The 15,241-nt window shown below is 46.5% G+C and overlaps 1 protein-coding gene across 1 annotated transcript in view; it reads right to left on the reverse strand.

Annotated features, from left to right (window-relative positions):
• The window catches only part of ctnnbl1 (catenin, beta like 1), a 62,467-nt gene that overhangs the window by 37,033 nt on the left and 10,193 nt on the right, over positions 1–15,241 (reverse strand). The window contains exons 7-8 of the mRNA XM_035159169.2: positions 1,662–1,753; positions 807–879 (exon numbers count right to left, since the gene is read on the reverse strand). Coding sequence (XP_035015060.1) covers positions 807–879; positions 1,662–1,753 — 165 coding nt within the window. The remainder of the gene's footprint in view (positions 1–806; positions 880–1,661; positions 1,754–15,241) is intronic.

Raw genomic sequence — 15,241 nt, forward strand, 5'->3', positions numbered from 1 at the left:
TTCAGGGTCTTAATTAGTCGGGATTAGAAGCGGCTCTCGTTCGCAGCAGCGAGTATTTTACATATAAACCCTTCAGAGGGGTGATTCAAGTCAGATTTGACAGCAGGACGCGATAATTACATTTAAATTAGCACATCAAAAATTCCCCAAATTGTCATTTTCCTAATAGAATTCTTGTGACTCGCCACATTCCTGCTTCAAGACACTGACAGCGCTGTGATACGGAACATTATTAATGGCAGCACGTTTTCTTTGTTTTGTGAATAATATTTTTTTATTAGACTGTATTTTGCATTTGAAGGGCAGGAAGAAGATAATGCATGGAGGCAGCACCACGAATGAGTGTGAAATGAAGACAGGGCTCCCGCTGAATATCAATATGGCAGGTATCATTAATGAGAACCTGTCGAAGGACCTGATAGACCTGCAGCCATCTGAGGCTTTACAGGGTTCTAGTGAGGGAGGGAAAGAGTGGAGGCAAAGAGACAAGGAGGGAGGAATAAAAGAAGTTAGATGGACAGACTGAAAGAGGAGAGGGAGAAAGAATGGAAAGAACATGACAGGTGACATTAAATCAAATAGTAACGGAAGAGAAAAAGGAGGAAAGAAAGCGAAAGACAAGAAACAACAAGAAAAGACAGTGCCAGAGAAGGTCACTGACAAAGAAAGATGATGAGACGCAAAAATTGGGGATGAAGGACAGAAAGGGAACCAGAAAAAAAGCCAATATGGGCAGGAAAAAGGATAGTGAGAAAGAAGAAAAGAAATGATGGTGTGTTCTAGGAACCCACCAACAATTTACTTACTGTCATTGTTTTGCAGCAGGATGGCCAGGATTTCACTGCAGTACAGCTTGTTAGCATCAAACGGTATCTTTGCCTGAAAGAGACAAAATTCCAATTGTAAAAAATGACCATTTACAACTAAATCTGAATTTTTCTAACCATAAACAGAGATTATACTTAATATATTGTATATCATGGTGATACAAAACAGTGATTTCTGATCTTTCATTTTCTGGATCAACTGGGCTACATACAGATGTTTTTGTTTAAAGCTAAAACTTAACTGACTTAATATGAAATAAATGTGGTCATTGGTCATTTCCATACATAACCTTTTTAATTATTAATAACAAGCCAACAGAGTGATCATATGGTTGAGACAGAAATCTATATCTAAACTATATTTCGATAATGTCCACCATAAAAACTCCTCATAGCATGAAAATCTGTTTGAAAAAAAAAAAGATACTACTTCAAGAGATCTATGTCAGATAAAATAAAACTCAACATGTCTAACTGGGCATTTGTTAAATCATAATTCTAAGATAGTTGCCATTAGTGGTTACGTTTTGGTCTATATGAAATCATAAAACTATTAAAAAAGTTTATCACAATTTCCTACAGTGCAATGTATTGTCATGAAATGTTTTGTTCAACCAAAAGTCCAAACCTTAAAATTAGTTAATTCAGTTCAATGAAACATCTCCACATTTGAGAAGTTTAAACAAATCAATATTAGAAATACTTACTTCTATAATACCTGAAACAATTCATCAAAATAGTTGCTAATTAATTCTGTCAATCGGCTAATCGATTAAGTGACTGATCGTTGATGCTCTAAAATGACCTAAGCCAATACTCTTGCCACATTCTTACCTTGATTCTCTTGAGCAGCCACTGCATGAGTCCCTGCTGCGCGGCCTCTGCACACAGGCCTGGTCTGAACTCCGCCATATTTTCTACGATCGCTGAAGAAGATATCAGAAATCAGAATTTACTCATCGAGCTGAATCATTAAAAAAAAACAGCTCCAATTTCTGATAGAGATTAAATATGTATGGATGCACCAATCTGAACTACTGGATCGATACGATAAGGATCCTATTAGGAGGATCAGGTATTAGTTGGTCAATAAACTCTTTTTCTCTGTCACCATCATTATAGAATTCAGTGTTTCCACTCACTACCGCTTTAATATGGTCGAAGGCCCATATCAAAGCCTCCTGTCAGTCTCAAGTGAACATATACTGCGCAGACACTGAACAAACACACTTTGAAGGAAGAGAACTGTGAAATGTAGAGGGTTCGTCTGGGTTCAGTCCCAGCTTATTCTAATATTGTCATTAGAACGCCGTTTCTGCCACATGATATCTCTATCAGAGCAGACTGCAGCAGAAGGTGACCGACAGAGAGAGAGACTGTGGTGGTGGTGGTGATGATGAAAAGAGAGAGGAATGAGGAACTAAGAGGGATGGAGGGGAGAGAGGAAAAGCAGAAGGGACGAAAAGAGGGTGAGACGAGGCAACGGTGAGGGATGCAAGGTAGATGGAAGTGAGGGAATGAGGAAACAGCAAGAGCATAAAAAGGGGAGATGTGCAGCATACTGAAACAGATGTTTGAGAAATGGTGGTACGCATATTGATGATGACACCCTCGTATTCAGGTCATACCCTGAATTAATAATATTTTGGGAAGAGCTGTCAAAGGCTCTCAAATTGAATTTCAGTAAAATGTGGATCTAAAGGTGGCACTACTCTGCTACATTGAGCAAAATCTTTTCTTCTACAAATACTGTTAAGAGCAGCGACCAAATGCATCTTCATTAAATGGATTTAACCTGACACACTAACATAAAATACAAAGACTGAGAAGGTAAAAATAAAGTACAACAAATAAAGTGCTGAGACTCCAGAAAGATTTTATCTAAAGGTAGCGTCCTGCCATGACTAAAGCCTTTTTTCAGATATGAACTCTGGAGAATGTCCGCACAACTAGGTCCGGATTTTCTCCAGAGCTTGCCTTTCATATGAATAACACAGCAGGAGATTCTCCGCTCAGACCCGTTCACAACAGCAGGAACTTCTCCAGAGAATTCAGACAGGAGGTGGCACCTGGGTATAGCATGTGGGGGGCAGGACATGGCGTACAAATTCTGCTGAGGAAACCACAGTGTTTTTGTTTACTGGACGTCGAAGATGATGAGGGAAGAAGTTACTGACTCAGTTGTAATGTTAATTTTATCGTTGACAACAATACAACAAGCATTTAGACTAACACAGAGAGATTCCAACGCAGAAAGAAAGCTGCAGCATTTTGGATCCATGTCCAACAGCAGAGTGACAAGGCCATATGGAAGCATGAGAGACCGATCAGGGAAATGTTCTGGTTAAATGTTTTACAGAACTTTTACAATGAACAGTGTCCTGGTGTATGTTCAAATATGAATATAAGTAATATTTATGATACTAATATCTGAATCCATCAACACATTCTAAATCATTCAAGTATCTGCTCAATTTCATCTTTTCTCGCATGTCTCTCTCTCTCATCATGAGGTTTATTCTTAGCATTACAAATGATACTTTAAGCAAAAGTAGAGTTTTTGGTTAAATTATTTATGAACAAAATGTTGGGGATCGAGCTTAGACAAAGGATCGTAAACGAGGCCCGCATGTGCTTTTTCAAAGCCTCTCTAGAGTTTTGCTCTCTCAGGAGACAGCCCTCCAGAGATTCACAGAGCAGCCATGTTGTCTTGACCGGGCCTGAGGTCAACTTGGGCCTCATTGGCCGAGAGAGCTGACAAGACCCCGGCCCTCTCCAGAGGGGGAGGCCGGACATTTCGCAGGTAATGTCAATGAGAGCTCCCAAACATTGCCTGGCCTCGCACTGAAGATAGGACCAGAACCTCTCCCAGGTTCCCTCCAGATGATCCAGACACTTAAGGGAGCAACCACAAACGCTTGTAGTTTTTTATTTTTCCTTAAGTTCATTCAACTCTTTTGACTTTTGTTATTTGAACTTGTTTGAAAGGATCACAGCAAAGCCTCTAATACTGCAGGCCGAGTTATCCACAGACTTTTCCTCCGCTCTCATTAAATCATAGCTGCTCCGCCGCTAGTCATCCCTGCAGAAGAGCAAGTTTATATTCGCTCAAGGCATTGAGACTTTTCACACGGAGAACGAGACCGATTCTCTCCACTTTCCTGCCGTAGCTTGCTCCCTGCCATCACACGAAGCAGCTGATCGCTTCCCACGGCCATTTAACCAAATCCATCAGTTTTCCGGAACGCATACCGCTGCACGAACCAACCGCTGAACATCGACAAGTAAGAGGCTTGCGTCTGGGCAGAGACTAATGCAATGGTTAGTGTGTTAATACTTGAGCGTACATTTCAGTGAGACCACAAGTCTAATCTTGTCCATTGTGCTCAGGCGCCGTGACGTACTGGGCATTTCCGGCTACGCTACTGTGCTTGTGTTACTGCTGTGACCGACTTTGCGAGATTCTAACCCACAGCATCACACAGTGGACGGATCTGCCTGCTTCCACATGCACTGAGGTAGAGTCCCCGCAGTTGTCTCTCTATGTGTTTGAGACTCCTGATAAATTATGTATAACTTTTCCTTCCTCTCGCCCTTCTCTCCTAAATCCGCCTGCACGCACGTCCTAACTGCATCCCCGCACTTCACGCCTTATATACCCTTCTGTGAATCTGGGGATAGTGCGATTTGAGATCTCGACGTATTCGCATGAACCACGCAGATAGATCAAGCAACCTTTTGTCCACCATTCCTGGTGGTCAAAACCACATGGTGCACACCATTTTGCCTCCATCTTCCCCGACATATACACACACACTCACCCACACACACACAGACACACACGCACACACACATACCGCCTCCGGGTAGACATATTGGAGGCATTACATATGTGTTACGATTGTAATAGATGCTTGTGGTGTTTCATCTTTGATATAGTAATATTTGTTGTGATAAGTCATTGAGTTACATTGATGTCATTATCCCAAATAAATCCCCCTTTTATTTATTATAATCGGCATTTTATGGATCTTTGTGCATATATATATGTGAATACAGCTGGATTTCAGACTGCCTGTGTTTCTCAACTTAAACCTTCTACTGTTCATTATATAATCATTAATAGTAGTAAATATTGAGATTTCTCAATTGAACTTTTCAGATTATGAGACTGACTTTATTGACTGATTGTTGGTCCCTGATTCCAGGGTAGCCCTGCCTTTGATAAAATTATAATTACAACTTTTATTATTCTTAATTGATAATTTTATTGTTTTTCATTAATTATTTCATTATTCTTAACTCTATCATTTTTAATTAATTATTTTATTATTTTACTAAATAATTTTATTTATTTTAATAATCATATTTTATGATTATTGAAAAAATTAGCCAACATCCAGTTCACTCTTACCATTGCACAACATAATTGGTGCCTGCAGAGGGAACTATTCCAGCTGTGTCATAATATTTGTGTATAAAATCCAATAAAAGTAATTTTTTTGGGAAAAATTAAAAAATATTAATTTTTTTTTTATTACTTTAAATTTTTAATTTAGATTAATTTGTTTGATTTAATTAATTAATTTTTAAATTTTGTTTTTTTGAAAACTTTTTTTTCCTCCTTTGCACCATTGCCAACAGGTATGTACTAGTGCTTCGTAAATCGGTTGGCTGCTTACTGTATAGTAGTGGTTGTGCTGCTTTGATGACCGATAAATAATAATTAATTTTAGAGAAAGACATAATTTTGAACAATTTTCTTGATAATTTGTAATATTTAAAACTCTGCTAAGCAGTGACGCTAAAATTGTGGTTGGTTGTCAGACTAGTGCTTTCAGTGGTTAGTAGCTTTTATTGGAGAGATTCTTACATGCTTTTTTGATTTCGAAATCACAACTATTCAGGATTGAGCCGCCGAGCCATCCTAGACAGTAAAACACAGGGTAAACACCTAAAGCCTTGCTGTGTTTTTGTACATCGTGCACGCATTGCACCCGCTCGTGTAAAAGCAAGTTAAATCCGGCCCACCAAGTGTTTTGTTGCACCACAAAGATGAGTAAATAAAGATCACCGTGAGACAAGGGCTCTTTCAGGGCCAGGCGACTGTCAGAAAATGGTCGCTCGGTCTCTGGTTATAAAGATGTCGTTGATGATGTGAGTGATTTGAGTGGTTACGACATGAGTACCTGCGATCGAAAGATCGAGGGAACTGACGAGATACATCGATAACCCCATTGGTCTAACACAGACAATACCCTAAGTTCTAAGTCAACTGACCCTCCTGTATGTTCCAGAGAGCCAAGCTGCAAACCCAGGAACATGGAGGCGCAATGGCCATGCAGTATGTCAGAAGGAGCAGGAGTCACCCCACCTGGCAAACACTACAGGAGTGCGCAAAGACCTGTGCGAGCAGGTCCAAGAAGAACATGACCAACCAGGCAGGAGGCGAGTTTCGCTGCGCAGGTCCAAGCTCAGGATCAGGAGAAAGGGGGAAGAGCCCAAGAAGGCTGGCCTCCCGAACCGATATCCTGACGAGCAGGGTTCGAGCTGACGCCCCGACGTGAGCCAGCAGTAGCTGGGAAGATACTGGAGGGCAGTTGTAACACAGCTGCGTGACCCTCAGGCAGAGGAAGCTGTGCCTGAAGGCCCAACACGCCCACATCGTCCAGCAGACGATCACCCGCCAACGAGCTGCCTAGGGAGAGGAGAAAAGCAACCCTGGGAGCAGACTTGGGACTACCAAACACTTCCAGCACACTCCAGCCCGGAGCTTCACCCGGCTCCAGACTATGACGATGTAAAGGACCTCGCCTGGAGGCTGGAGGATACTCCCAAGTTGGCAAGAGACCTGATGGGCTGTGAACCCCGTCTGCCGCTCGGGCGCGCACGCGCATTATGGCTCACGATCACAGCTCCAGTCCCCCATTCCCAGCAGGCGCAGAATAAGGGTGACTACGATGTATCAATACTGGCAGGATACTTGAAGTCAGAAGACTCTGGATGGTCCCGCACCCCCAGAGAGATAGTGGAATCCACCCGACAGCTGGAGTCCCTGTCCAAAGACGTTGAGCGTTTCGAATTCAAACAGCAAGAGTCCAACATAGACGAATACTCATGGAGATCGAACGTTGCCTCTGATTTGCCTAACCTATCATTCAGAGAGAAGCCGAAGCTGGTGTGGAAAACGCACAACCAGGGAGCGCCCACGCCGCTCATGGAAACGCCCTCGGTACCAGAGATCGCGACTCCAAGACTCTGTCGGCCCTGCGAGAAGCAGTACTCACTCTTCACTGACCAGGCCTCTCTGCCACCCTGGGTGCCTTTACTGCACGCATAAAAAGAATGAACCTCCCATGAGACACAGACGCTGAGGGCGGCGTGACCTGTCGCAACGCCCTGTTAGAAGAAGAGACAGTTTTCAAGTCCTTATTCCTGCATAACCTCCACGAGAGCAAAGGTATGATGTCACCATGCACTGCAGAGCAGGTGACTTCACCATGGTGAGATAAGGAGGTATTCTCAGCTAGCCTGGGAGACGCGAACACGCCAAACAGAGCACCTGAACAGGACGCCAGGAGTTCTGGGATCCAAGTCCAAATCGATGTGGACCTGGCGCTGGAAGGCTGCAACGAGATGCCCGCCAAGATGAACCCCAGAATAGGGGAACCAGGAACTGCACCCTTCCAACAGGGTGCTACCCAGAGCCGGGGGCAGAAGATTCAAACCAGCCCCACAATCAGGGAAGACTCCTCGGTATCCAAGTACTCCCAACAGAGGGTAGACCGGGTTTCAATCTAAAAACCCATCAGTACTCGGCAAAGAAATATGGCGGTCAATATCCCCAATCTGAAGGTCTTCATGGAATACAACCTGAGAGACAATATGGGAGACAACCGGAGACCCATCCACAAAAATGCATCCACAAATGGATGATTTAATACGCCGATATGTGGCAGAGTAAGGGTAAGAAACTCTTGAGGTGGTCCCTGCCCGCCTCCGACACCCCCAGGCCCGCAGAAGCCAGACACTGGTCCCCATCAACGTGACTAGAACTCGGTGTCCTCCGCCCCCATCTCCAGAGTTTCTCTGGTCGGATGGGAAGGATCAGGCGTTACCAGAACCCCCCCAGGAGATTTTCACAGACAATTCGCTCTCCCTTCTTAACCTTCTTGGGCGACCTCGTCCCAAAGGCAACGCACAAAGCCGCATTTACACTTTAGTGGTATAGGAGGTTGCTTCAGCCTCCTGGCTCCTACTTCTGATTCAGGCTCCTAACCAGCCTGATGCTCCAACACCTTTTCCCAAGTCGTAAAGAACCATGCTCTCCCTTGGAAACCCCCAGATTTAGAAACCTGTAATATCAACATCACCAGCTACACGCAGGGACTGTCCCCGATTACCAAACGTGTTCGATCGATATCACCTTCCAAGAGATGAGTCTGGCCCATCTCTATGGCCATTTGTCCCACGATACAGAACCACTGCTCATCGGTCAGGAGGTTGACCGACTTGCTCCGCTTCATCGACTGCCACCGTGGACGCATTTGGCTCAAGTCAAAACCCTTAAACCTCTCAACCTGGTGATAGTCTTCCCACCTTAGACGGACAAGTCGCTGTCATCCAGACACCAGCAGAATTTCACCGATGAACATGCCTCTCCCCGAGACCGACTCCAACCTCGATCCCACCTGCACCACAGCAAGTGATTGGAGCCCTACTCACAGGACTCGAGAGCATGTTTAAAAATCATGGTTCATTCCGTGCTCGCTGAACAATGAGAACCTGTCATTGTGGCCAGTCCTCAAGACTGCCCAAGGGATCTCTCTGAACGGTGTCCTAACCTCCAACGCCCCTGGTAGCTCTCTGGTCCGAAAATCGCAGGTCAGTATGGACTTATACACTGATTGTGCAACCCCTCAACCTCCTCTTTTCGTGCGACGTAGCCACCGCCTCCTCAGCAGTTACCACAAACTCCTCAAAGCGATCGGAATATGCGCCATCTTCATACAGATCGGAAAAAGACAGATCAGGCATTTCGTGAGCGTGGTTCCCCAACTCCACCTCAGCCCTGGGTGGGAGCGGATCTCTGCCCCACTCGAACACAGTTGACACCATCAACCAAGTCTTGTGGTCTCAGGTCAGTGCAGAGATACTCTGTCTTCTGAACCAGCCCAGATGCTCTCCGGACAAACCATCCTCAGGCATGTCAGGTCGCCAGTGAGATTGACGTGATCATCTCCTCCACTGGATCACAGGAGCTCCAATCAGGCCTCAAAATCCTCAAGGGATGAGGATACCTGGCCCACAAGCATTCTTCCAGCTACTGTCTCTCCTCCGAACCAACCTGGAAATCTGTGGCACGCCGATGCTGGAGATGAACCAGCTTAACAACATATGTGCTGGTCAAGAATCCCACGCAATGTCCCGCTCCAGGTGAAAGCACACCAAGCGCTAGGGAATGTTGATAGACAGTTCCTTCCATGACTTCGAACTGACCATACCGGCCGCCAGAGCTTCCCATCTCTAGTCAAGGATGAGACGACGTGACTGTCCTTTGCACGCTCACCAACATGATCGCTGTCATGCGCTGCGAGACACTGAAAACGTTTTCATTTGCGGAGCTCTCTCTGACAACCGGTGACATATTTTGTATATGCTCTGACGACTAATCCAGAACAGGATATCTCAGAGGACTCGCAACCAGAGGAACTATATCCAAGCCTTGAAGCTGGGAGATACAGCAACAACTTGAAAAGGCAGACGCCTGACATCAGAAGAACAGAGAGAAATGCTAAGAAAATACTTCACTTCCAACCAATCTTCTCAAGGATTCCACGGACTGTGGGGGTCACTGACCTCCACACTGTGCGCATCCCCACGGACCCAAACGCGCTTACCGACCTTCGCACGGCAGTACAGTAATTCCATTAGCATACGTGTCCATTCAAGACATCCTCGACACCGCTAGAGAACGGATAATCAGGGAATGTAATTCAACTTACAATTCACCCATTTGGCCGGTGCTAAAACCAACCGGAAAGTGGCGCCTCACCATTGATTGATCACCCCTGAACAAACAAGTTCTTCCCCGCTGGCCCATGATTCACTCTGATCAAGAACTGGCCATAGTAAAAGGAGCCACGCTTTTCTCCACCGTGACGTGGCAAACGGTTCTGGACGCATGAAGGATCCAGCCGACCAGCAAACTGGCTTTCTGCACAGCCAGTATACCTGGAAACCGATGCCTGCTTTTAAAATTTCAAACTCCCATCGGAGTTTAACATCTTCCTCCATAAGGCCATGAGCGATGCCGCAGCCCGGCGGAAATCCTCATATTTATGTGGACGACGCCCTCATGAGACAAACCTTGAGGGAACACCTCACTGAGATCCTACATAGTGCTCACTAACTGTCCCATTATATTTCGGTGTTGCCTCACCAAAGGCCAGTGGTGTCGCACTGTGCGAAAATACGTGGTCTGATACCACGATGGCATTGAACCCCAAGCGGGCGGATACAAGCCATCCAGGATATCAAGGTCGCAGTCGCTTGGAGAACCAGAGTTTCTCGGGTCTGTAACTACTCCCACAGTTCATCGAGGATCACGCAGAGATAGCCAGACCTCTTACCGAACTCCTTTGCAAGGACAAGCCCTTCAAGTGGGAAGAACCCCAAGAACAATTCCTGGCCAGATGAAGGCAAAATCCCTGTCTGGCATCCTGTCTGGCCTACCCAGACAAAGACAGCACTTCTATCTGGAAGCAAGTTTCTCATCCCACTGTCTCTTGTGTGCGGCCCTGGCACAGAAGTACACACCGACAACGGTGTTGTTGCTCTACGCCAGTCGTACTCCCTAGCAGTGTGGAGGATAGGGCCGATCAAGTAGAGAGCCCTGGCCAAGGTCTGGGCCGTAGAACACTTCGCAGCTACATTGGAGGACAGAAAGTCATCATAGAGACGTGCCACCAACCCGTAGTCTTCTTGCAGCCGTGCTGGGCTGAGGGAAGGCGAGTGACAAACAGCCGCATAGCTGCTTGATGATGGCACTGCAAGGCGACATTGAGGTAGCACGCCCAAAACAAGATGGCCCTGGTAAAGGCTCGGCTGACTGTCACCATTGCATGAGGGACGTACCAGTCACTTCCCATATCTCTCCCAACAACCACCTATCGCTGCCTTCCCACCACCGATACTAAGGGAGGAGAACGCTCTGCCAAGACTCAAGGTCTACGTTGATGCATGCTCATTCCATCACGAGACCAACTCCGGGTCAGATGGGTATCGCCTGGGTCGGCAACTGTGTTTTCTAACCAGACCACTACCAGTCCAGGGGCCTGGGTGACTCTAGTCAGTAATGCAGAAATTGCCGGGCGATACTCATTGCTCTGCAACAAGCCGCTAAGTTGGCTATAACACAGTTGGTGACTGCACAGACTCCAACCACGCCGGCACAGCTTCACCCATTTTCCTTATGGAAGGGAAAAGGGAATGAAGAATGCCAGGAATAAAGAGGTCAAACACTCAGAGCTTTTTCCTAACTCTGCGATCAATCATAAATTAAAGGACTGACGGTCTACTGGAAGAAGGTCAAGGGTCACTCCCAGATCGCTAAGCAGGAAAGATGGAAATGACGCAAGGACTGGCTTAGCCAAGCTAGGCAGAACAAGGCACGCCTGGGGCCCCAGAGCGAGGGACCCAAAGTCCTCAAACCTGTGCAGTGAACGCCATCACCCGACGACAAGCAAGAGAGAGGCAAGAGAACCCCCAAGCCTGCGTACCAAATCCTGCACCTAGGCCGCAAACCTGAGACGCAGACTTGGTTATGTATGAGCAGGACTCTTCAGCAACAGCGCCATCCACAGATAATCATGAACCCTCCTCAGCAAGAAAGACGCACAAACCTCAACCGATGAATCCAGACAAAATCATTCGACTGGTATTACTCATTTAAGCTGGAGAAAGACTTACTCATCTACGCCCGCGACGGTAAAGAACCAAACCGTGTCGGGCCCACCGACCATGGTGGGGGTAATGTTAGCTCATGCTCACTTATCTCTGTCGGAGGCCACGAGAGGTGCCATAAAGCCACGCTAGCTGCTACACTAACAAGTCATGGTACTGGCCATCAATGGCAACCGACACCCAGGCATATGCAATGGGTGTCTCACCTGTTGTCAGTTCCAACCTTCACGCACCACTGAGTCGAGCCCCACTTCAAGGAAGGGGTGACCTTCCATGGTCCCACCTCCTCCAGATCGACCGATTGACCAGTCCCTAAAATCCTCACGAGGGTAAATGGCACCTCTCACGGTTACCTGCGCCTTCACTAAATGGTGGAATGCCTCCCAGCGCCCCAATGACACAGCCTGCCACTACAGCAGTCCTACTGTTGAATCAAGCGGTTCTAGTCGCTGGGGCCTACCACTTCCATTGACTCAGACTGTGGAACCCATTTCACTCCTCAAACGCCAGACCCTCCCTGCGCACGCTCCTGGGAGTCGGGTCAGGTTCCACATCTCTCATCACCCCCAATCATCGGGCTAAGTTGAGCGTAAGCAATCGGACTATTATTCACATGTTAAAGAAGTAATGCGGGGAAGTAATGGCAGACTGGGATGTAAACTTCTCAGTGTTAATGGCAATCATCCACCTGCGACCGCTTCTCCACAGTAGGGTCGCACCCCTTTGAAATGATGACAGGAAGGCAAATGACTCTCCCCTGCACCTGTTGTACCAGGCTGAAGACCTGGGTGTTATGACCGCACACTGCCCACCAACATGTGGCAGAGCTGCGTGACCACCTCAAGGCAACATTTGCCTTGGGCACAGGAAAACCTGGAGGCCAGTGTGAAAGCTTCAAGGCCTACTATGATAGGAAAACATCCTACCGTGAATACCAAGTGAAGGGACAAGGTGTTCTATTTCTGTCTATACATTGAGTGTGGGGTTTCCAAGAAATTCTCTCAGCTGGATAGGTCCCTTCGGTGATCGGAAACTCTCACCGGTAGCATACCGAATCAGGATCACTTAAAGAGAGAAGACTCACCTACAATGGGTCCATGAAACCAGATCAAACCGTATGAACCTTCCCCTAATCTCAGGAGCGGATGCTGCCCCCACACCTGATAGGGGAGCAATCCTAACTCCAACAGGGAGACCAGTAAAATCACTCTACACCATCAATAGTTGCATGCCTTACAGGTTTGTCAGTAATCGTTAGGGACCCACTTAACGTATGTTCAGGTGGAAGTAAAGACCTAATGTTTGACTCCGTTGAGAGAATTAAAGTCTGCTACCACTCACGGTTATACAGCCCTCCCAGATATACATTGGGCCCTGCAGTGTGTTCACATCGGTAGATCCAAGAGAATCTAGAAACCGATTCATCAGATTTACCATTAGGGACCACAGGAACATGTACCTCCTCAAATTCCGCCTCGTTGGGTTTTTGGTAGATAACAATATTTAACCTTCAAACACCACCTACTCACTCGCCTACCTCAAACTCTTTTCCCTGCTGCTCCTTCTTTTCCTTTCTTTTCATTTCACGCCAGTATCAATTCATGGATATGTGACAAATGACTGCCGGAATGTGATTATGTAAAGTGAAATTAGGTGCCGTATTTAGAAATATACATGGTATAACCTCTGTCTGCCCAGACATTTTCTTATATGCGCCTCTGTCTGCCCAGACATTTGTTTTGCTCTGTATGCCCAGAATATTTACAGTCTCTCTGCCCAGATTATGCCTCATGAAATGAACTAACATTAACTGCTTCAACCTCACTAGGATTACTCTTTCCGCGGAGTATAATTGAAACTCCGACTCTAGGGCTTGCCCTGGTGGCCAATGCCCCACTCTCCACCAAAGGGGGATGTTGGGGATCGAAGCTAGACAAAGGGATCGTAAACGAGGCCCGCATGTGCTTTCAGCCCTCCTAGAGTTTTCGTTTCCTCAGAGACAGCCCTCCAGAGATTCGACAGAGCAGCCATGCTTTGTCTTGACCGGGCCTGAGGTCAACTTGGGCCTTCTCATTGGCCGAGAGCCAATACACCCCCGGCCCTCTCCAGGAGGGAGGCTGATACTGGGCAGGTAATAGTCACCGAGCTCCCCAAATCATTGCTCATTCCTGCACTGAAGATAGACCAGAACCTCCAGGTTCCCCTCCAGTAGATGATCCAGACACTTAAGGAGCAACCACAAACGTTTGTAGTTTTTTATATTTTTTTCCCTTAAGTTCATTCAACTCCTTTTAATTTTTGTTATTTGAACTTTGAGCCTGGGGCGACCGCAGCAAAAGTCGAATACTCAAGAGGTTTGTGCCATCTCAGCTGTGACTCTTTTCTCCGCTCCCACAAATCATAGCTGCTCCGCCGCCAGTCATCCCTGCAGAAGAGCAAGTTTATATTCGCCAAGGCATTGAGACTTTTCGCCACGGAGAACGAGACCGATTCTCTTCCATTTTCCGGCCGCAGTTTGCCTCATGTCATCACACGAAGCAGCTGATCACTGTTTCACTTGCCACGAACCAAATCCACTGCCTTTCCCGAACGCCGCCACGCTGGCACGAACCAACCGTGGAACATCGACAAGTAAGAGGCTTGGGTGTCTGGGCAGAGACTAGTTTAATTAGTTAGTGTGTTACTATTTGAGCGTATTTGTGTGGACCGCTGTGTCTAATCTTGTCCACATTGTGCCCGTGGCCGTGACGTTCGCATTTCCGCCACGCCACCGCGCTTGTGTTACCGCCAGACCGACTTTTATGGAGATTCAACCTATTAAAGATCGGTACACAGCGGGACGGATCTTAGTTCTGCTCGCTTAAAATTGAGGGTGAGTCCCCGCAAAGCTGTTCCTGATGGGTTTGAGATCTCTCGATAAATTAGTGGCAACTTTCCTTCCTTCTCGCTCTTCTTCTCTCCTAACCGCTCTGCACGCACGTCCGAATCCGTATCCCCAAGACTTCACGTCTTATATACCTTCTAGAATCTAGATAGTGCGATCGCATCTCGAGCCATTCGGCGCTTTGAACCACGAGATAGACTGGCAACCTTTGTCCACCATTCCTCCTGGTGGTCAAACCACATGCAGCAACCACCATTTTGCCTCCATCTCTCGACATATACACACACACACCCACCCACACACACACAGACACACACGCACACACACATACTGCCTCCGGGTAGACACATATTGAGGTATTACATATGTGTTACGATTGTAATAGATGCTTGTGGTGTTTCATCTTGATATAGTGTGGGTTTGCTGATAAGTCATTGAGTTGGTATTATTATCATTATCCTAAATAAACCCCTTTTATATTTAAGGTACCGGTATTTTTGTATTCCTTTGTGTATATATATATGTGAATACAGCTGGATTATGACTGCCTGTGCTCAACTAAACC

This window comes from Hippoglossus stenolepis, chromosome 6 (assembly GCF_022539355.2).
Source record: "Hippoglossus stenolepis isolate QCI-W04-F060 chromosome 6, HSTE1.2, whole genome shotgun sequence".
Classification (NCBI taxonomy): domain Eukaryota; kingdom Metazoa; phylum Chordata; class Actinopteri; order Pleuronectiformes; family Pleuronectidae; genus Hippoglossus; species Hippoglossus stenolepis.